General features: G+C 46.4%; 1 protein-coding gene across 1 annotated transcript in view; it reads right to left on the bottom strand.

Moving 5' to 3' along the window:
- CACNG2 (calcium voltage-gated channel auxiliary subunit gamma 2) overlaps positions 1-22,106 on the bottom strand; it is a 116,518-nt gene extending 94,412 nt beyond the window's left edge. The window contains exon 1 of the mRNA XM_061124154.1: positions 21,896-22,106. Coding sequence (XP_060980137.1) covers positions 21,896-22,106 — 211 coding nt within the window. The remainder of the gene's footprint in view (positions 1-21,895) is intronic.
- Positions 22,107-22,713: the final 607 nt, after the last annotated feature.

The following is a 22,713-nucleotide window of genomic DNA, read 5'->3' as shown; positions in this document are numbered from 1 at the left end:
TATTTCTGAGACTCTTCCCTTTTCCTTTTCCTCATTTCTCCACCACCATTTGCAGTTGGTTTAGCTTTCAGAGCCTAAAGTAATTGCTGCAGTGGCTGAGACTATAGAAAATGCCTCACAACACCCTAGTAGAGATACCAGACTGTTCTTATTTGAAAACAACAGGGTGAAGAGCAACTAAATTACTTTATCTTTATGTGGGAGAAAGAGTACAACTCTATTCAGAGAAAAGGTTTCTAAAATGAAAGAAGGCAGTAAATCCAAATCTTTGATTAGCTCCTGCTGCTTTAGCCGTTATGAGCACATTGGTGACATCGTGAGAATGCTTGTTGAATTGAATTTGAGTGTCAGCTTTCAGACAGGAAAGGAATTAAATCCATGGTCCCTTGGGTCACCTTTATTCTCAGTCTTTCAGGCCATATCCTTAATCTCTCCCACCTCTTTTTGTCTTATCAAAATTCATGATCTAGCTGAAGTAAAATTGACCGTTAATGTTTGGAATCCGTTGGGTGGACTAGGGTTTAAATCCCAAGTCCACCAACAATTAGCCAGAAAAAAATAATGTGACTTCTTTAAGTGTTAGTTTTCTCATCTGTGCAATGGGAAATCACTGCCATACAGGAAACCTTGTGGAAATGGAATGAAATATGGTCTATACAGTAGCTCCCAGTATGTTCAACCCGTGGGACGTGTGTGCTTGGTACATGTACATTTCATGAGCAATATCCCTTCCTCTTCTCCCTATGGCGTCCATTTCTGGTACAGCGAAAGGATGCCTGGGTTACATGTTCTTGGGGATCAGCTCTCCCTCCACAATGCTCAGCCATTAGGAGGATTTGATAACGGGCTTAGGAAACAAGAGTGACATAGGCAGACCATGAGGCAGAATTCCCGAGTGAATTTGCTGCCCTTTTACTGAGTGCAGGAGCCCTGTGAGACAGCCTGTCTCCATGGATGGGGATGGTTCCCACAGCTTGGTGATGCTCAGAGAAGGAAGCCCCATGCCGGAGTGAAGAGGGAAAAAGGGAAGTTCTGAACCTGACTCTCACCTCTGCACCCGGTAGCTTTGTGATTGTGAACAAGGTATTAATCTCTCGGCTCCCAAGTTTCCTCACTGGCTTCATAGGGATCTTAAGAAAGACTCTGCATGTTGTTCTGAGGATAAAATAAAAACATTTGGCACACAACGGGGTGCTTAATAGATGCTGTTTTTCTACTTTTCCTTCCTTCTCTACCCTCTTTCTTTTTGAAGATTTCCTTTTTTAATCTATCTCCTCTTCCTCTGAGGTTTTGTGGTACAGATTTTGAGAGATTCTGGCTGCTCATGGGTGGCTTATATGGAACCTGCAGTCATTAAGAGAATGGCCACTGAAAAAATCCAGTAAGTGATACATGTTTGATTGCCTAAACAAGCACAGCACAATTATTGGGGATCATTATTAAACTGTGAGATCAAATGAAACCAAAATAATACTAATTGTATTCAAACTCAGTGGACAGATTCACTCTCCAATTTGTTTGAAAACACTACCCTAGTTTACTATTGATGCTCAATCATGCAATTATTAAAAAGAAGACCTCCAAACTGACAATACTAGTAATGGTGATACATCTTCCCAGTATGTAGGGCTTTCACTTCATTTTAATTGAAGGGAGGCTATGGAAGTGTTTTTCCCTTATTTGAAAAAAAAAAATCTTCCTTTTTTTTTTCTCAGACCATCTGTCTGGCTATTAAAATCCCATCAGCTTCATTGCGAGAACGCTTACTTCCCCCACGCCTGCCATCCCAAAGGGGGCTCTCAGAGCCAACAAGTTCATGATGGCCCTGGCCCCTCCAAAGGGAAGGCCTGCTGCTCCCTAGTCCTCCTTTGAGGCAGCCTTCCTGCCTTTCCTGGGCTCTCCATTCTCGGCTGCACAGACCCTGTGATTCATTTCCAGTTCCCCACGTTAATACCCAGAAATTAGTTTATATCTCTAATAATGTGTTGATTCGTTCGACTGTTTAAGAAATGTCTCTTCTCAGCAGTCGAGGCTCTAACGAGACAGTGCTGGATCTTCACAATAAACAGGCTTGGGGTGAAATTCATGGCTTTAAGTTCAGAGTATGCTTTGCAGATGAGGGACGTGAAGCCCATGAAGCACAGCGATGAAGTCAGGACCAAAGGTATGGAAGAAAATAGCCCGTGTCTCTCTGCTCTGACCCAACACCTGGATTCCTAACCCTTGAGACTCTTGGGCTTGTGGGTCGCCTTATTTCAAACCCTTCCTATATTTCCCCAGATCCTTTCTACCATTACAGTCATGGGAGATAGTTTCTACTATTATTAACAGGCTCTTTTTTCTTCCCCACTCCCCATTGCCTCTGCCCTGGGGTACAATCATTACTGAGAAATCTCACAGTACTTCTTCATACCAGGGGCAAATCCTTCTATGTTTGAAAAACTATCTAGCACAGAGAAAGAAATCCCTTCCCCTTTGGTAGATACAGAGGAAATAGCTAATTGTGTTCATTCTGGTGGTCTTAGTTGTAGTGTTATAGTGTTAGCTGCTCAGTCATGTCTGACTCTTTGTGACCCCATGGACTGTAGCCTGCCAGGCTCCTCTGTCCATGGGATTCTCCAGGCAAGAATACTGGAGTGGTCTCGGGAAGGGGCATCTCCTGAAAACCCTGCAGGAAGATGAAGAGAAAACCCTCCAGCTCAAATCAGCATGTCCACTGGGGAGGCATGCTCAAGACTTCTCTTTCCTTGGGCCATCACACCATTGTCCTTTCAAGATGGAAGAATCGGTCAAATTGCAGCCAAGCGCTGAGGGTTGCTGATGCCTCAGAACAGCTCTTGTAGTCCAAGAAATTTCTGTGGATTGGCCCCTGACCTTCACTTCACTTTTCATCCCACTGCCCCTTTATCATCTAAGGAAGGAAACTGATGAGTAATGGGGATGGAGGGACACCAGTCTCTCCATCTCTTTCAAATATGGTGGATGGTTTATTAGTCACAATGGTGCTTTTGCGAAGTGAATGATGGTCTTTTGTGCTATCGAGATGGATTTATATTTCATTGGTGTAAGGATGAAGGTTTAAATGAATTTAAGCAGAATATTATCAGTATGTGTCAAAATTTTAACCAGTGCATTTAACCAGTGATTCCTTAGATATTATTGCTTAGGATGAGGCTAAAATGGGATCAATTTAAAGATATGTGTTTGATTCATAACAATATATGTAGTCCCTGGATATGGCAAAAATAATACAGGTAGTACCCCAAGTGCTGAAGGATGAGAAATCTCGGTTTAAAACAACACCCACCATCTTTCGAGTCCCTGTTCTGTGTGCAAATCCTTTATACAGATTATTTGCGTTTTTACAACACATTTCTTGATGAGCATTATTACTCCTGTTGCAGACAAGAAACAGTGATTCAGTGAGATTAAGCACCCTGCCTGGGGATGTAGAGCTAGTTGGAATTCAAACCCAGACTTGTCTTATGTCCAAACAGGGCCCTTTCTGCTGGATCCTGCTGCCCAATCAACTGGGGAAGAAACTAGGGCAGAGGGTGGTTGGGTTCTAGGGAAAATCTATGGTCCTAGGCTGCCCTGACCTGTGATCCTGTTGTCTGGCCTGTAATTTTAGCCCGAGTCCTGGCCACAGGCCCCGTGGCTTCATCGCTCAGTCCACAAGAATTTACTCTCCTGCCTGGCAGTTCCTTTCTGTCTCCAGGTCTGCACAGAGTGATCCTTTCAGCAGTGTTTCTGGGGCTGCGAGGGGTGTCTGTTTCTGCCTGGGAGGGGGCAGGCCCTTCCCCACTTTCTGTTGTTGCTGCTCTTTCCTCTGACCAACTGCCATGGTCTCCGTGGCCCTTGTTTCCAACTGCCCCGAGAGGGGATGGCAGCCCCAGGGCCCAGGCAGCCTCAGCAGATCCCTTCCAAGTTCTTACCCCTCCCCCCGCTAACCTGGTTATGCTGAGCTTCTGCCTCCGTCATCCTTCCCACGCCTGTCTCCTGCTCTCCTGGGGCTTGAAAAGCCACTGACTTAGGCATGGGGTGGGGGTGGGTTTCTTTTGCTCTGCATCCCTCCTTCCCTGGCCCCAGCCCTCCCTCCCACTCATTTTGCCTCTGGCCACATCTCTCTAACCTTGGCACCAGGTACCGTGGCAGCGGAGGCCCGTTGGGAAGCCTGAAAGGCAGAGAGTACTCTGGGGCTGGAGGGGAAGCCCTTTGAAACAGAACTTCCGGGCCAGGTTCTCCGGTTCTCCTGTGAACTCCGTCCTGCCGGGAGGGATTCTCTATTCCAGGACTGAAGCCGGGAGAGCCGCCTGTTCTCTGAGCCGCTGCTTCCACCTCCAGCCAAGATTCAAATCGATTTCTTCCTCCCTCCTTCCCTTCCTTCCTCCATCTGTCCTTCTTTCTTCCTTTCTTCTTCTTCCTTCTCTCCCTGAAAAATTTTGCCGAGAGCCCACCAGTGCCAGACATTGCCTTAACGGCTTCATCCTGACTATCGACCGACTCCTCATTTCTTTTTTCTTTTTGATGTGGACCAATTTTTTTAAAGTCTTTTTTGAATTTACCACAATATTGCTTCAGTTTTATGTTTTGGTTCCTTGGCTGCAAGGTGTCTGGGATCCTAGGTCCCCGACCAAGGATTGAACCCACACACCCCGTACTGGAAGGCAAAGTCTCTACCACTGGACAGCCAGGGAAGTCCCAAACCCCCCTCACTTCTTATCCAAGTGCCCACCACATGCCAGGCACCACGCCAGGCAAGGTGCACAGAGGCAAACCCGACGCTGGTCTCAAGATCCTTACTGCCTGTTTAGAGGGACCAAGATTTGAAAACAAATTATGAGAGAGCGACCAAATCTTGTCTGTCTGAACTGGCCGGGGCAGCACGGGCCTGACGGTGGAGCTCTTCTGGTGTTTACAGCCCGTGGATAAAGTTAAAGAGTTGCCACATGTCTCCTGGCTCTGACCAGCCCCCATCCCTCATTTCACTGTTCAAAAAGAAAACTCTGAAACACCAAGACAATAAAAGCGGTTTCCTGCCACAATCCACCACAGATATAAAGCTCCATCTCTAAGTAGATGTCTCCCTGTCATAGAGAAAATCTCGAAAGGAAAAAAGCCCTCCACGTCTCAGTGCTTTCTGAGGCCTCTCTTCAGCCAAATCCTACCGCCCTTTCACGTGACTTTGTGGATAGATAGAGAAGCTCAGAGCTTATCCAAGGATACAAGCAGGGATGTAAGCTGGGAGGAAGGAGGATAAAGAGACCCAGGAATGCGGTCGGATAGGCCTCCTAAAGGCAGAGTTTCATCTGCCCTAAAGCATCAGCAGCAGACTGTGTGGTCCAGAGGGGAATGTTTGGTGCAGAGGATAGCAAAGTCCCTTCAGCTCCATAAGCATAACTCAGCTCCTACCATGAGCCTGGCTCTGTGCTAGGAGCGTGTGTGCTAAGTTGCTTCAGTTGTGTTCGATTCTTTGCGACACCATGGACCATAGCCCATGAGGCTCCTTTGTCCGTGGGATTTTCCTGGCAAGAATACTGGAGTGGGTTGCCATGCCCTCCTCCAGAGAATTTTACCGACCCAGGGATCAAACTTGCATCTCTTATGTCTCCTGCACTGGCAGGCAGGCTCTTTGCCATTAGTGCCACCAGGTGCTTGAGGCTAAATGCTGGACCAGGACTAGGGTGTGTGGGTCTTAGTCCCAGCACTGTTGCTAGTTGGTGCCATTGGACCAGGTCCCTTCCCTCTCTGGGCCTCAGATGCTTGGGTCATCAGGTGAGGGTCTGGACTTGGTGAGCTCCGTGGATATACCACTAATTGCTTACCTCCTTTCCTTTTTTTTTTTTTTTTTTTTTTGCGGCAATAGAACCTCTCAATTTTCACCAGGCATGTGGTCACCTGAAATAAACATATATTTTCCAAGCTTCTTTATAGTTAACATGTAGTCACATGACAAACTTCTGGCCAATAAAACCAAAGCCAAAATGTTGTGTGATATGTTCCAGGAAACCTCTTTATGAGTCATGTAACAGGAGACTTCTGTCATTATATCTTGATGTCATCCTCCACCTTGATGTCTGGAAGGTGGAGGCGGTGGCTGGATCTCTGGCAGCCACACTGGACTGTGAGGTCAAAGGTCATACTTTGGATGTTGGGGCAGGGAGCTGGTAGGAGCCTGCATTGCTAACCAGTTTGTGGAGCCTCCAGACCAGCCTTGTATTTCATATCTCCAGACTGATTTCCTTGAGAGAGAATGAACTTTTTGTCTTATTTAAGGCACTGTTAATTTTCTTTTCCTGTTGCTTGTAGTCAAATCCAATCCTTCTTGATACAAGCTCTAAAATTCCTTCCAGGAACTTTCTTGGTGGAGCAGTGGATAGGAATCTGCCTACCAGTGCAGGGAAAATGGGTTCAATCTCTGGTCTGAGAAGATTCCACATGCTCGTGCATGATAACTACTGAGCCCATGCTCTAGAGCCCACAAACGGCAACTACTGAGCCTGTATGCTGCAACTAGGCGCCTAGGGACTGTGCTCTGCAACAAGAGAAGCCACCAAAATGGAAGCCCATGCACTGCAATGAAGAGTAGCTCCCAAGAGCAGTAATGAAGATCCAACACAACCAAAAATAAATAAAATAAAGAGCAAATAAAATTCTTTCCAGGGGAGCCATTCTGAGCTTGTGATACTAGGGGACTTCTTTAAGCACTCACTCCCTGTGCTAGGCAGAATAATGACCTGCCAAAGATGTCCACATCCCAGTTCCTATAACCTGTGAATATGTTTCATATATTATAACAAACAGCAGTCAGAATTACAGATGGAATTAAGGTTGCTAATCAGCTGACTTTAAGATAGAGAGATTATTCTGGATTATTCAGGCCTGGGCAATGTAGTCACAAATATCCTTAGAAGTGGAAGAGGGAGGCAGAAGAAAGAGCATCAGAGAGTTGCAACATGAGAAAGACTATGTGATGCTGTTGGCTTTGAAGATGCAGGAAGGGGCCACTGGCCAAGGCATGTGGACAGTCTCTAGAAGCTGGAAAAGGCAGGGAAACAGATTTTTCCTTACAGAAGGAACACAGCCCTGCTGACACCTTGATTTTAGCCCTGGGGAGACCAATTTCAGACTTTAGACCTACAGAGTTGCAACACAAGTTTGTGTCATGTTAAGCCATTAAGTCTGTGGTCGTTTGTTATAGGAGTGATAGGAAATGAATGCACTTACTCTGGTTTCTTACTGGCAAAGCGAGAATCACATAACACCCATATTATAGAGTGCTGTGTAGCTTATGGAAGGTGACATCTGAGTGGTTCTTAGGACAGGGCCCACCACACAGAAGTCTCTCAAACAACATTAGCTCACAAGGAAAATCATCCCTTCTTCTGACACCGCCATACGATCACCTTTAGCCATTAATGACAATCCTACCTGAAACATACTGATACGAAGTGCTCAGGGCTGAGCTAAGAGCTTCACCAACTCCAGGCACTCTGAACTGACTCAGTGCTTGGTAGGAAGATTGTCATCCTCCTTTCAGAGGTGAAGAAACAGGCCCAGCTGGCCAGTGGCAGAAGTAGGATTTAGCCCATGTTCACCAGAGCCCCCTGGAGAAGGGAAAGGCTACCCACTCCAGTATTCTGGCCTGGAGAATTCCATGGACTATAGTCCATGGGGTCGCAAAGAGTCGGACACGACTGAATGATTTTCTCTTTCACCAGAGCCCACTGGCCGTGCTCCAAAGGTGTGCTTCTTAAAGTGTGGTATCAGAGACTTGCCTGGGACCTAGAAACACAGGCTTAGCTCCCACCTGGACCCCTGCCTCAGGATCTGTGTTTCAGTAAGATCTGTGGTGATTAAGGTTCACATCAGAGCTTGAGCAGTGCTGCTCTAGACCCAGTGGTATAGCAGTCCCCAAACATTTTTGCACCAGGGACTGGTTTCATGGAAAGCAATTTTTCCATCGACTGGGGTTGGGGAGGATGGTTTGTGTGCATTACATTTATTGTGGACTTTATTTATTATTATTACATCAGCTCCACCTCAGGTGATCAGGCATTAGATCCTAGAGTTTGGGGACCCCTGCAGTAGTGCTCTGTTCTCTCCTTGACATTACTCTTTGCGAGGCAGCCTCAGGTGATTTCATTTCCTTCATCTGCCTTGTGTCTGTCTCTTCTCTTCTAATTGGCCAACTCCTATTCATCCTCCAAAACCCACTGCAGAGGGCACTTCCCTAAGATCCCTTCCAGATCTCGGCAAATAGAGTTGTTCTTATGTCTGGCCCTCACACAGACCTTCCTAGTGCCTGAGCTCACTGGTAATGGTCTCAGTACCTGCTTGTCTCTTCTGATCTTCAGAGAAGGCATATGTTTTTTACCATCCAACCAACCTTAACTAAGCAGCTACTAGGTGCTGGGTGCTGATCTTATTCCTGGGGCTATGGCAGAAAATAGGACAGAAAAAGATCCTGGCTTCACAAAGCTTACATTCTAGTTGGGAAAGAAGTAACATACACTGTAGACAAATTCAGAAAACATGAAATGAAGAAAGAGAGACTGGGAAGTGGATGGATGCTGTCAGCCAGGGAGAATCCGGGCAGACCACTCCCCATTGAAGCTGACTTGTTCCTGTGTTCCACAGATTAGCACAGAGCCTGACATGCCCAACATTCAAAAACTGTCAGATCGGATCAGATCTGAGCATTCTCCCAGATCAAACTGCACATCTTTAAGTTCATGTCCCTTCCCAGCAATTGCTAGACCATCTTTTTCATACCAAGAAACTTGTGATGTTCCTCCCTTCCCTACGAAGTCTTCTGAGCTAAAAATTTAAAGCAGAGAGTCTCCATCCTCCAGCAACGCCCCCACCACCCCTCTCTCCTCAGCCAGCATGGACCACGGTACTGTCTCCCCAGCGCCTGCCATTTAGTTATTGAATAAAGCACACCACGTGGTTGGTACACGGGGTGCATTTCCCGAACTGGGGTCAAGGTCAGAAAATGTCAGTCTCTGAAACAGAAGCTCCAAGGGTGGTGTGAACTGGGTGAGCATCTCTTTTTTTTAAGCAACAACTTCTCCTAGAGATGCTGAGTAAAGGGGAGTAGATGAGGCTTGCCTTCCATCCGAGTTTTATCAGCAAGCCCTGCTTGGGAATGTTGGGTGTTTATGCATGTATTTCCAGATGCATGGCTTTATTCACTCTGTTAGCTGCTATACCCAGCCTAGGCTGGTGGTATTTTGTGTACGTTTTCAGAAGACAAAAACTCCGCCTGTAATTTGCCATTGGCAGAGAGGAGCCTTTACATACTCGGATGCCTACAGAGGCCAGAGGAGGGCCGAAGCAGCCCAGTAGCCTCAGAAGATACTCCAGAGCAGCGGGGTTTTTGGTGAACCAGAGAGAAACTGCCACACCTGAAGGGACATCAGCTGCCCTGCTCCTGTTGGTTGTTGCCAAGCAGGAAGGGGGCCCAGGGTTACAAAACTCTGTTTTTGTTTTTGTTTTCCTCAAGGGAGGCCAAAGAGGTTTTTGTTGTTGTTGTTGTTGTTTTTTTAATAGGAAACGTCTTGATTTGTATAACATTTTGAGGGCCAAACACGACTCACTTGCAGGCCACTCTTTGCAACTGTTGGTATCATCAATAATAAACACCCTAGTGATAACAGCATCTGATGCTTATTGAGTGTTTATTATGTGCCAGCACCCTGGCACATATTATGTGTTAAGCACTTGCATGGAGCATCTTACTAAAATTTCACAACCAGCCCAAGCGTGAGATACAATTTTCCCTGCTTAGACATGAGAAACTGACTTAGAGAAGGGACATTCCTTGTTCAAGGTCACACAGAACTGGTAAGTGACAAGGTTGGGATTTGAACCCAGGCTGTCAGATGCCAGAACTGGCACAAACTCCAGGCCTGGCTACAACATAATGCTGATCATGTTCATTATGATGATGTTTGGGGAAATCTGAGATTCAACACATATCAAAATCTAGCACCTACTATGTGCCAGGCAGGCCCTGGAAGCACAGGTGTGGAATCAGTCTACCCAAAATTAAAGGTATCACCTTCTTCCTGGGGCAAATGTCTCCTGTTTGCCCCATCTCAGTGAAGGTCACTCACTGTCACACTTTACTCAACACAAGTGACAGTCCTGGGTCCTGTGGATCCTCTGATGTCTGCTCCCTTGCTCGACAGCCCCCCTGCCCACCCCTGCCCTCCCCACCCGAGGTCGCCTACGTCATCACTTGCTGGGCTGTGCAGCCTTCTCCTTTCTGGACTCCCTGCTCCATCCTCCTCTTCTTCCCATTTTTATATCACACAACTTCCTGAGCCATCCTCCTAAAATGCACATCTAATTATAACATTCCCTTGGGAAAATTCTCCTCTTTGACCTCTTTGCAAGTGAACCATCCCTTCATGATGTGGTCTCTGTCTAAAGTCAAACCTCAATATTAATATCTTCCCCTACCTCCCCTCCCACACTTGTTCCTCCAGCAATACTAGAATTTTCGTGTGGTCCCTCAAACACACCATGCCCTCCCACATCTCTTCCTGAAACAATTTTTCCTCTCCTGGGTGTTCTTGCTTGGGTCCTCCAATCCCCCACTGGGGCATAGGCCCCTTCAAGGCAGGGGTGGTATCTGATCACTTTTGTAAACCCGGAGCATAAGGGGGTAACTGACACACAGCCGTGACTGAGTACATTTTGTTGAAGAAATGGACATGGGGACTCATGGTCTGGAGGTGGAGGCAGAAATGGAAACAGGCAACTGAAAAGATAGAAGATGCTGCCTCAGAGACATGCAGATGCCTAAGAAGGAAAGAGGGAGGGAGTGTGAACCAGGTGGGAGCAGGGTGGGAGGTGGCAGAGCTAAGCCCTGAAGGAAGACAAGCGGGATTTGGTTGGAAATGGCCCTCTAGGCAGAGGGGTGGGGAGAAAGAATATATGTATACCTTCACCTCCTCCCCCTCTGTGAACTAGAAAGGGGGATGTCTATGCATTTTGAGGCATCCTTCTGTACTCTAAACAGTGGGAAAACCTGGCAGGCCCTCCCCTTCTCCCCACTCTGCCCCAGTAATAAGCATATACTAATTTAAGCATCAAAGTTTTGAACACTTCATCATGCATGAATTACCAATAGCAATTTCTGCTTAGCCTCGTCTTCAACTTCTCAAAGTAATTTATTTACAGATTTGGGGGCCAGGGGAAAATTGTAAATATAATTAGTGTAACAGAAGGCTGTGCACAGGTTTTTGGATTGGACAGGTTTGGGTTGCAATCCCAGCTCTGCCACTTGCTGTGTGACCTTGGACAAGTCACTTAACTTCTCTGATTCTCTTAAGGTGGAGATAGTGGATATCATAACACATATCTTCAGAATTGTGAAGATTAAATAAGAGCAATCCTGGGAAACACACAGGAAGCATTCAAGGAATGATTAGTTGTTATTGTTATTATTAGTGAGAAAATGATGTCAGAGAGTTGTTTTTCAGGATTACTTTCTTTGCAAAATACTTTGGAGGAAAATTGAGGAAGAGAGGTCTCAGCTTTAGGGAAAATTCAAGAAGGATAAAGTATAAGACTGGTGCAGACAGAGGTAAGAGTATGAGGGGAAAATGTGGCAGAAAAGAAGGAATGATCCTTCATGCATGGAAAGTGAAAGAAGAGAGAAGTGGGCAAAACTGAGATAAAGAAAGGTCTAGGGATCAACAACAGCTGGTCACCAGTCAGTTTTGCCCAATGGCAAGGCCAGACAGAGAGACTTGTGTTGGGGTATGTAAACTACACAGTGGATGGTTAGCAAACAAGGTGCGGATTCCCCATTCAATGAGGCCACGGCAAGGGTGCACCTGCGATCTCGTACCTAATCCATGGCATTCTTGTTAGCAGCTGGAAAACTACCCAAGGTCAAGAAAGTTCAGGGAAGAGTGAATAAATATAGTGTCCATAAGCAGAAAGGGGAGGCAGCTCCTCTGAGGCCAACTCAGCGGTGCTAAGTCGGTACCTCTGAGCCAGGCGATAAAAGTATGAGGATTTGGATTGAGAGAAAAGGTGATAGCTGCCCAGGAGGGAACAGGCTCATGGTGGCTTATCAGCTTCCCGAAGCTTTCTGGCAGAGCTGTGGTCCCGAAGGTGTTCTGAGAGCATCCCAGGTAGTGGGGTGTGTGGGAATCCCCTGCATGTTCTCAAGGGCCTTTCAGCCAGACCTCAGAGAGATGACTGTCAAGAGGAGTTTTTAAGAGTCTACCTCCCTCCCCTGCAGCCTTCCCTGGTGGAACAGTGGTAAAGAATCTGCCTGCCAATGCAGAGACACAGGTTCGATTCCTGGGTTGGGGAAGATCCCCTGGAGTAGGACATGGCAACCCACTCCAGGATTCTTGCCTGGGAAATCCCATGGACAGAGGAACCTGTTGGGCTACAATCCATGGGGTCACAAAGCGTTGGAAGGATTGAGTGTGTGTGCACACAGACCACACACACACACACACACACACACACACACACACACACACACACACCCTCCCCTGATGGGAGGTCCCTGAGGGTAGGCACTGTTGCCTTAATCATTCACTCAACATTTAGCTCCTAAACACTCTTTGTGCCAAGGCTGACACACCCCCTGCTCACATTGCTCACAGGCTTCTAGAAGGACACAGAGTGTAAGCAAGTAAATGCTAAAAAGAAAAGTCAATGTTCAGGCGTTGAAGAAGGGAATACAATCAGGTAACAGGATGGTGGGCTACCTTAGATGGGATGGTCAGGAAGACGCCCCTAGAAGGAGAAGGTGATATTGATCAGAGACTTTTTGCATCCCTGTAGCCCCAGGGCCCAGCCCAGTAAAGGCTTGTATTGCTGGGAAGGCAGAGCCTTGAAGCACGTTGATTGTATTCAACACATCGTTTACAATCTTCTCCGTGCCCCCTTTCTCTCTGTTCACCAAAGCTAGCTTAGGGTGAGTCACCTGGTCTCTGCCAAGACCTCCTGCTGTGGTTGCCCTTCTCAGTTAAATTTCACCAGCTCTGCCGGACTGGGATCCCATCCATTAGTGTCGCAACAGCCAGCGATCTCATGAATGAGCAAAGCCATCCCTCTCTTACCATCTCTCTGGGTCCCCTTTCCTTCCAGGATGGAACACAAACTATTCCGCAAGAGCCATTTCTGTCCCTGTGGGGTCCCATCTCCTCTGCCCCCCCAACACTCCCCAGTCCCAGCCTTCTATGCTCTAGCCCCACAGGACCGTTGGCCTGGCCACTCAGGTGCCTGTGCTTCTGCACTTGCCATTTCTTCTGTCTGAGGTATGCTTCCTCCCCCAGCTAGCACATTCCCATGCATCCTTCTGAACCCTGTCATCCTTGGATCCCCTCCTCCCCAGTCTCTGTGCTCCCAGATTGCCCTGAGTTTAGGCTTCATGCTGCTTCATCATCATTGTCTGTTCACTGGTCTGTCTTCTCTTCTAGATTAGAAGTTCCTTGAGGGCAGATGGTGCTATTGCCTCTGTCCTAGCTGCTCACACAGTACCTAGCAAGGACTCAGGGAGCAGTTGTAGAGCAGAGATCAACAATCACCCTTTTCCTTGTCAAAAAATGTGCTTGTAAGACCACACACTTCTCCAAGCTGCTTCCTGAGTCACGGGACAGACGCTAAGGGCACTGGAGAAATCCCTTGGGCTCTTCCAACACTTTGCCTGCGTTTCTCTCTGCCAGCAAGACAGCCATACCAACTTCCTTTGATTCCAAGGCACATATTTTAAATTTTAAGGTTTCTGAAATTAAAGTATGTTTTACAACTGGTGTTATATTAAATCTGTTTTCCCCTGCCCTGAAAGCTGTTTAAGTAGTTAGTTCATTTTTTATAACCAATGGCATCAGAACTGGGAGATCAGAGCCCTTTATACCCCCAGGAAAAAGGACCAGGGTCCTGGCGAGGGCAGAGAGCTCACTGGCGATCCCACAAGGGCTGACACGCATTCCTTGGCCTTGGGGAGCACAGTTCACATCTTTCTAGTCTCATTCCTATTTTCAAAAAGTCTGGAGGATTTAACTGAGCCTCATTCCAATTCCAGCTCAAATCCTCGATGATCCTAACTGATTGTTAGAGATGTCTCAGAGAAACTCAGGGAATCTCTCTGAGTTTGTGGGAGGGTGATAAGCCAAGGTGGCAGCAGGCTATGTCATATGTCTTGTGTGAAATGGAGTCATTCTGTAAGATGCCTGTTTTTTGGGATTTCCTGATGGGACTTGCCCGGAGGGTCCTGAGGGGAGGAGGTGGGTCTTATTCACTTCTGCTTCCCTGTGTCCACTGCAGGATTGGCACCTACCATCAACACCTCCACTAAGCATATTTTGAATTTCTTCGATTGGAGTTGAATCTATCTATTTCTTCCCTTCTCTGGGCTGTCATAAGTTTTCAGGCCAAAGAGACCACCACACTCAAATCTAGGTGGGATTGGGAAAGTGAAGAAAGTGAAAGTCGCTCAGTCGTGTCTGACTCTTTGCAACCCCATAGGCTATACAGTCCATGGGGTCCTCCAGGCCAGAATACTAGAGTGGGCAGCCATTCACTTCTCCAGGGGGTCTTCCCAACCCAGGATTCGAACCCAGGTCTCCCACATCGCAGGCAGATTCTTTACCAGCTGAGCCACAAGGGAAGCCACATTGGGAAGAGCATGACAAAGAGAAGGGAATGGCACTCTAATCCTCACAACTTTAGGGCAGGCATCATCAGCTCCCTTAGATAGACGGGGTGAAGGAGCTTCCGACAGAATTAACTAGCTCAAGGTCACACAGCTTTTAAACAAGAAGCCAGAAGTCAAAGAGCAAAACTCTTTTAACGAGACTAGCGAGGCTCCGCACTGTTGGATCCTCCTTCTGCAACCCCACCTCCCACTCCATCCAGCACCATCACCACCCCCATCCCATGTCCATCTGGACCCTCCAGCCAGCCTGGCCTCCTTCCAGGACTTGCCCCTTCTCTCCCTCACTGGTCTCTGCACTTGCTGCCCTCCAACCTGAGATGTTCCTTCCTCCTCTCTTCACCCAGCGTCGCATCCTTCAGACAGCAATTTACATCTCACTTCCTCAGGGGAGCCTTCTCTGATTAGATCTATCTTCATGTCATAGACTCACAGTCTTATGTGACTCCCCTTGAGAGCACTATCATAGTTGTAAAATACATACATATAAGAGACACAGGTTCTATCCCTGGGTTGGGACGATCCCCTGAAGGAAGGCATGACAATCCACTCCAGTATTTTTGCCTGGAGAATCTCATGGACAGAGGAGCCTGGTGGGCTACGGTTCATAGAGTTGCAGAGGCAGACACAGCTGAAGTGACTTAGCATACATGTGCATATGTATATACACACGCACACACACACACACACACATATATATATGCATATATATTTGGGAGAGTCTTTGAAGTAGCATCTGTCTCTTCCAGAAGGCTCTGAGGGCAATGACCCTGAAGGGAGGTGCTGCCCACCATGACACCTACCCTTGACCCAGCACCTGGCAAGTTGCAGGGACTCATCAAAGATTTAACCAATAAAATAAATGAATGAAGGGATTGCTTAATTTGTCACTGTAAACTAACCTGGAAACTTAAAACATATTTCATCTGTATATGGGAGATTTTTTTTTTTATATTCAAGTCTAAAAATGACCATTGAATTCTGAACTATTTAACAATCTCCTGCATTATCAGTCTGAGTACATATAGCTTCCTCCCCCACTGACCCGAAAGCTAACACTCATGGGAAGCTCCCCCCGAGGACCTGTGTGACAGACGCTTTGGATGATGAACAGAGAGGAAAGCGTGGCCAGTGTCTATTTAGAGGATGTTCGCCCCCCAGCACTTCCTGCTCAGGCATTTATTTTCTCTCCAAACACTTTCTTTTTTATTATATTTCTTTGTTATTGCCCCTTGTATGTTGAAACTCTCTCCCACTCCCTCTCCTTCCCTCTCTCCCCCTTCATTCTGTGTTGACTCTATTATTTATTTTCAGAATGTGAAAAAAAAAAAAAAAAGATGTTTCAGTCACCATCACCACTAGTGTGAAATTTAAAGAACAGTCCTTTGATGATGGGAAGTGACCGCTGTTCCTCAATGCCCACCCTGTAGCAGGCAGTGGTGGCTTCTTCATTTGCCAGCTAAGATAGGTTGATGTCTCGTGCTATGATACTTGCTGTGGTTACAGTAACAGGCAGAACAAAGATCCCTGCCCTCGTGGGGCTGACAGTCTAGTGGTGCAGATAGATGACAAGTAGTATGAGTAAATGACATAGTGTGCTAGAAGGTGGGACATAGTCTGTGAAAAAAGTAAAATAATAGAGCCATCAGTACAGTGTATGAGGTTGTTGACTGTAATTTTATACCAGGTGGTCAGGAAAGAAAGTGACAGACATTCGTGGCCTTCATTCCCACCAGCTACCCTGCGAGAAGGCTGTTAGCCTTCCTGTTTGTGGAAAGGGAAACTGAGCCTTGGAGAAGTAAAATGACTTGCTTCAAATTGCACAGCTCAGAAGGCTGCAGCACTTGTAGTGAACCCAGGTCTGTGTGGCTGCAAAATTGTGTCAACTGTATCACACACCACAAAGCTGCCTCTGAAAACTTCCATCACTTCAGGGGACATAAATTTGCCAGTTTCTGAAAAATGCTGGCCAATATAAAACCCATGGAGAGTTTACACTGAGACACTTCCAAAGTAAAAGGGAGAAACCAAAGAAGCATGTGGTGGGTCCGGCCTGAAGTTTAGCGTTGCGTCTCCTTGGCCTTGTGGCAGTGAGGGGATTAGGACAGAGCTGTCACCTTGTAAGGTGTGGGCAGCCGGAAGGAGTAGCATGTCAGGGAGTCAGCAGGTCAGAACTCCGGTGTCCTGACATACTTGGGTTTGGCGCTCAACGAGGATACTCAGTGGGATGCAGACAGAATAGAATCAGCTGCCGGCTATGAATGTGAACACAAGGCCACAGAGGCCAGAGTCTGTGCACAGAGCTCTCTGGAGTTTCCAGGATGAAAACAAGAGGCCTGGATTCAAGTTCTGGCTCTGCCCGTGTGGTGCAGTATTAGACCTGGCACCTATAAAGTGAGGGCAGGAGGGCAGTGTGAATGGGCTGGGATTTCTCAGGGCTGGTTCCTCAGTAAAGGAGTGAGGCTTGTCTTACAAGGTGAGAAGGGATAGGAATGTGACACCTGCCTCTATGGAAAACTGCTTATCAGAATCTAAGAGCTTGGGCAAAGTTCTTGAGGTCTAGGGAACTGGGTGGAGAAGTTTGATAAAGAATTCTGGGGAAGGTTTTGGGGAAGCTACATAGGGATGGTCTCTGATGACTGCTCTCTGCCCGAAGTGTCTGTTCTGGTGAGTATTAGGATCAAACTAGGCTTTCGCATACCTTAAACAGAAAAGGGAAGAAAATCAATGGGTTATTTTTTTCTTCCCTGTAGAGACTGAGTGTACTGACAATTTTTCTTTAGCTAATTAGGAACTGTGCAACCCAATGACTGACTCCTTTTGAATGTTCTTATTTTACAACAATGAATTCATGACTCATTATTAGTCTTTTAAAAAAAGAAATCCCATGACCTATATGGGAAAAAAAATCTGAAGAAGACTGGATATATGTGTATGTATAACTGAATCACTTTGCTATATGCCTGAAACTAACACAGCATTGTAAATCAACTACACTACAATATTACATAAAAATTAAATAGAAAAGAAATTCTAGGAAGAGTAAACAAATCATTCTGGTTTCCTCACCCCTTTCCCTCTCTTCCTCTCTCTCAATAACTTGCCACATGTCCTTATGATTTCTGAATTAATTTCAATAATTTTAAGAATTTCTGCATCAATCCATTGATACATATTTTTACTGTACCAACTGTGTGCAAAGTACCTAGAAGGTCAAAATATCTTAGGAATTATGGAGTGATATGTACACAGTATGTAGGCCCATTAGTAACTTCTAAACTCAAGTCTTCCACCCTTACAAAAGTGTCCAAGAAAGGCAGCTGGCATTCCTAAAATAAAAGAGATATACTTTCCTTCTGTGGAACAAGAGAGCCGTGGCTGAACCCAGTGTGGGGCACTCACCACCTTGCAGGCCAAGCAAACGTTATGAAATTATGAACTTGGAAAAAATAGTTCAAGAAAACCCAGAGACTTCTTAGGCAGAGAGAATGGGGATGTAGAATGGACGGTGGAGCCCCTGGGAGTAAGCAGCTTGAGGAGGAGAAGAGAGGAAGAGAAGCTCAGAAATTCAGCAGAGGGAACCGAACAGTCTGGGTGGAGAGAAAGATTACTGCTCTGCCTCACAGCAAGGAAAAGGGTGAGAGAGGGAGCGGGAAGGACCGGGCATTTCTGTTAGGACCACAGTGTACTATTGCTAGGACTCTGCAGGACTGGGAATCCTCTGCAGGACTGGGAATCCTCTGGGGGAGACATGGAGCCCAGACAGAGGGGAGAAAGGTACAGAAGAGAACAAACACAAAGAGTGAATTTCTTGCTGCCCCTGGAGACGATGATTCCTTTTGGTGACAACAGAGGTTAATATCCTGAGCAGCAAGTCACCGCGTGGCCCAGAGACAGCATGCGTGGAACAAGCTGTTTTAGTGTCCTGTTGTAGATTTTACTGAATTCTTCTCTGAAAGGGCCAATTCATCTCTCCATTTCGAGGCTTTTAAAACAACTTTCCTGAAAAGTTCAAGAACTTCTTGTATCACTCTCCACTTACATGGGATCCATGAGCAGACAGACCCGTCCCCCACGCCCTCAAATCCCAGTAAGGACACTAGCTTGCCAAGGGTCTTAAGTTCACACACAGGGACACTCCTGCTGCTCACTCCGCAGAGGGCGAAAAGAAAGGCTGTGATTTCTTCTCGATTCCTCTCCCTCTCCCACTGTGTCAGCCCCTAACAGGTGGTCCTGTCCCCTTCTCATGCCTCAACAGACAAATTCATTTCAAAAGTAGTCATGGATGCAAGGAAATGTTTTCTGATTCTTATTTTCACCAAGAAGTGAACAGAAAAAAGTCATCTCTGGGGACAAAAAGCCTTAATGTAAACCAGATAGCCAAAGAGACCAGAAGAAGATAGGAGGCGGCTTTTGACCTGGAGTCCCTAGCAGCATCCTGGGGAGAAGACTAGAAATCTGCTCACAACTTTCTGGGTACGAGCAGGGAACATAACAAAGGGGTGATGGGAAACCTTGTCTGAAAGTACAGTTTCTCGCCAAAAACAGAGGTTGGGAAAACCAGACAACGTGGTTTTCATAAAGGCTGATCCTATTTGGAATATGCTCAAAACAGCAAGCACACAAATGCTCCACCAGAACCAACTATGCCAACCTGCAGAAATAAGTGCACTTATAATCTCTGGAAATCAGTGCAGGTTTTGAGAATATGTATCTTTAACACCTTCAAACCACATCCTAAGTGGCCAAGGCCCAGCTCCCTAAGAGGGGGGGTGCAGTGTCTCAGGCCTACAAAACCGCATATGGACAGAGGTCTTGGAAATTAAAGGCCAGGTTGAACTGGAGCCCTGACTATCAACCCTTCCTGCCTGGGCTACAAATGGAAAAGGAACAGCAATCCCTAAGGCAACTTGGGCCAGCCCCCAACCCGCCAGTGTCTGGAGGCCTCAATCCTGGGGAGAAGAGCCAAACCCAGGGCTTCTGGGAGCTTCACACAATCCTTGGGACATGTTGCAATACTAACCCTTTTAGGGATGATCCTGGGAGTGAGGTGGGGTTATAGCTTGGAGAGAAAGTTGAAGGGGGTGGGCAGTACATTTGGGGATGTGGACACCAAACAGATGGAATTTTAATGAAAATACTTAAGCCTTTTAAGGCACAAGTTATCCAAAGCCACATCTAGTCCTCTTCCCTTATATGTTTAAAAGATCACAGTATTAAGAATTTTCAAACAAAATCCTGATAAGAAAGTATATTTATTCCAAGTCACCAATGTCTGGGAATATTTCTTCTAAAACCAGGTCCTGTCTTTAATCTCTCGGCTGTATATCTTCGTCCGTCTAACTAAAATCCAAGCAAGGCAAATTGCTTCTATGATCGTTTCCCTAAAGCAACCTTCATTCACTTTGCTTTTCTTCTTAAAGTCTGCCATAAATGTTTAATTAAATGGAAGTCTTTCCACTGTTAATGACTAGCTGCATGAAAGGCTATTCATTTTTTGAAGGAGGGGTGTGTTTAAAACAGTGCCTATTAATTTCCCGATATTGATTCTCTGGCTGGGGAAGAGCATATAGTATTCAGCATAGAGCTCCTCTGCAGACTATGTTCAAGGCAGCGGTTTGGATTGAGAAAGGGCACCAAATGCAGTATGCGTCAAATAGACCATCGCTCAATGAAGTCACTTAGCTATTCAAAACATGTTCAGCCATCACTCAACCATTTGCACCAAGATTGTTGGGAGAGGGGCACGGAATTGGTGCTCTTTCCCCAGGCATAATCATTTCCCAAAGAGCAGCTTTTGCTCAGTTTGGATTGGACTCTGGGGGCCACATCAGTTCTCTTCCTCTTAGTCCGTTTCCCTCTCTTCTCCCCTGTCTCCTGGCTTCAACTCCCTGCACCACCATCCCATGTTGAGCTTAACAAACAATCCTGCAGTCCCCGCTTCCCGACGCTGCTCAAACGGCCTCCGTATTGGTTCATATCAGAAGCAAAGCACATCAGCTTTTCGTTCCACCCAGAAACATGTATCTCTCTGAGTATGTCTTTCTACGGGTGGCTGTAGCTTATACACACAGACACAGATAGCCACTCACATGCAGCCCCCTATATTAAAGTCTGTTGCTAAATGCAGGTTGTATGACCTGCAGGAGTTTCCTGCCCCCCTCCCTGTGTTTATTAATGTGTCTCAGAAGCACATGCTTTCATCCATACCCTGATCTCCCAGCCTTTCCTCTGTGGGACCGCTTTGCCCACAGCACATACACGGGCACACATGTCCCAGTGACCCTGCAAGATCAAGGTAAACAGCTGACACCCCCCCCCCCCACAGCTCCCTCTTGTCCCCCCACAACCTCCCCATGCTCTCGCCTCCCTCCCGGCCTCCCCGCACAATGTCTGATTCCCAAGCTGGCTGCAATGCTGACTCTACACGCTTCTGGATAACAGACATGTCACTCTGCGTGGAAGTGAATTGGTTCTCAGCCTAACCTGCAAGTGAATTGCTGTTTATTAGAACTTGGGTTTGTTTCCTGTGAGAGACGTATGTATTTTTAGACTTTGTAAACGTTCAAATACACATACACAGAAGCCAGTCGCCTCGAACGATATGTGTGGCTCATAGACATTACGAAATGCTCTTGAACTCAGCTTGCGATCCTGGAATAATTAGGATTTACCAAATAAGGCGTCTTAGAAATAACAGCTTTTTTCAAAAAAAAGGAGATTTGCGGGTGATGATGTGTCTTGGACTTTTGGGGAGTAAGGGAGGAGGAGGGGAAAGGAAGAACATTTTGGAATTCTTCATTACGAAAAGAGGAGCAATGTTGAGAGAGGCAATTGTTTTTTTAATCCCCTCAGAGGTGGGCATACTACATCAAAAGGCAAATCCTAATGATTCCAAAGCAGGTGGAGCACATTTGACTTTTTAAAAACAATCTCTTGTTGTTGTTTTCATCATATCATAGATTATTCCAATGAAGAAGGTTGAGGGAAGGGGGGTGGTGGAGGCTGGAGAGTTGAGTATGGTTTTTGCTTATTGATTTTCTTGCCTCTGAAACTCACCCAACCAGCCTTGATCTGTGGTGGAAGGAGTGAAGTAAGAAAATGGTGGAATGTAAAGGGGACTTACTTGGAGGCGGGTGGGGAAGGGGGAGTGAGAAGGGGAGGGGGGTGGGGAGGGGGAGGAGATGGGAAATCAAATACCTTCTAGGCAGCAGGTTCTCCATAATCCAGAATGGGTCATAACTTCCTCGTTCTTTTTGCTGGTTTCATTCTCACTGACACTTTTGGTCTTGCAAACCCCTCTGGAGTAGAGCCAATAGTCGGTTCCCACAGCAATGGTCATCAGACTGAAGGCAGCGAAAGCACCAACCGTGGTTAAAAGCATTTGAACACCTCGATCAAACAGCCCCATAATTCTTCATTATATAAACACCCAACCGACTTCGGGTTCTCGGGAGAGTGTGTGTGAAGGTGCGAGTACTAAAGCAAAAAATAAAAATAATTCCACTAGTAATATAATGGATATATGTGTGAACAGAGGATGTGGAGAGATATAAAAAAAGGGAGGTAAGAAAAGCTCACGGAAAAGAGTGTAAATTATAAAGACCACACGGGAGGAGAGGCTTGCCTTTTGAGATCAGAAACTGTTCCAGTTGCAGTGATTAAAAAAAAAAAAAAAAGGAAAAAATAAAAAGACACCCCCCACCCCCCCAAGTGAGATGCCTTAATCTCTTTTCCTAAAATTCTGGTCTCCAGTTTCCATATGTGATAGCTAATTTGGAGATGGCTTCCACAGTGAACCAGGGAAGAGCCGCATTCTCAACACAATCTCTCATGGTCGGGACCTAGACAGTTAGAGATTGTAAAAGCCGAGATGCAACCTTCCGTCTTCGCTCTCGGCTCTGCGGCCTGCGCCATGAAAATCCTTTGCTTCGCCAGTTCTCTTCCTTGGGGGGTCTCGGGAGCTTTCGTTTCAGACCAGACTTCCCAGTATTCTGTAAGCCCTTGATCTCAGCTGA

Source organism: Dama dama, chromosome 22 (genome assembly GCF_033118175.1).
Source record: "Dama dama isolate Ldn47 chromosome 22, ASM3311817v1, whole genome shotgun sequence".
NCBI classification, from domain to species: Eukaryota; Metazoa; Chordata; class Mammalia; order Artiodactyla; family Cervidae; genus Dama; species Dama dama.
Note: the sequence above shows the minus strand (reverse complement) of the source record. Positions and strands in the feature narration are given on the sequence as shown.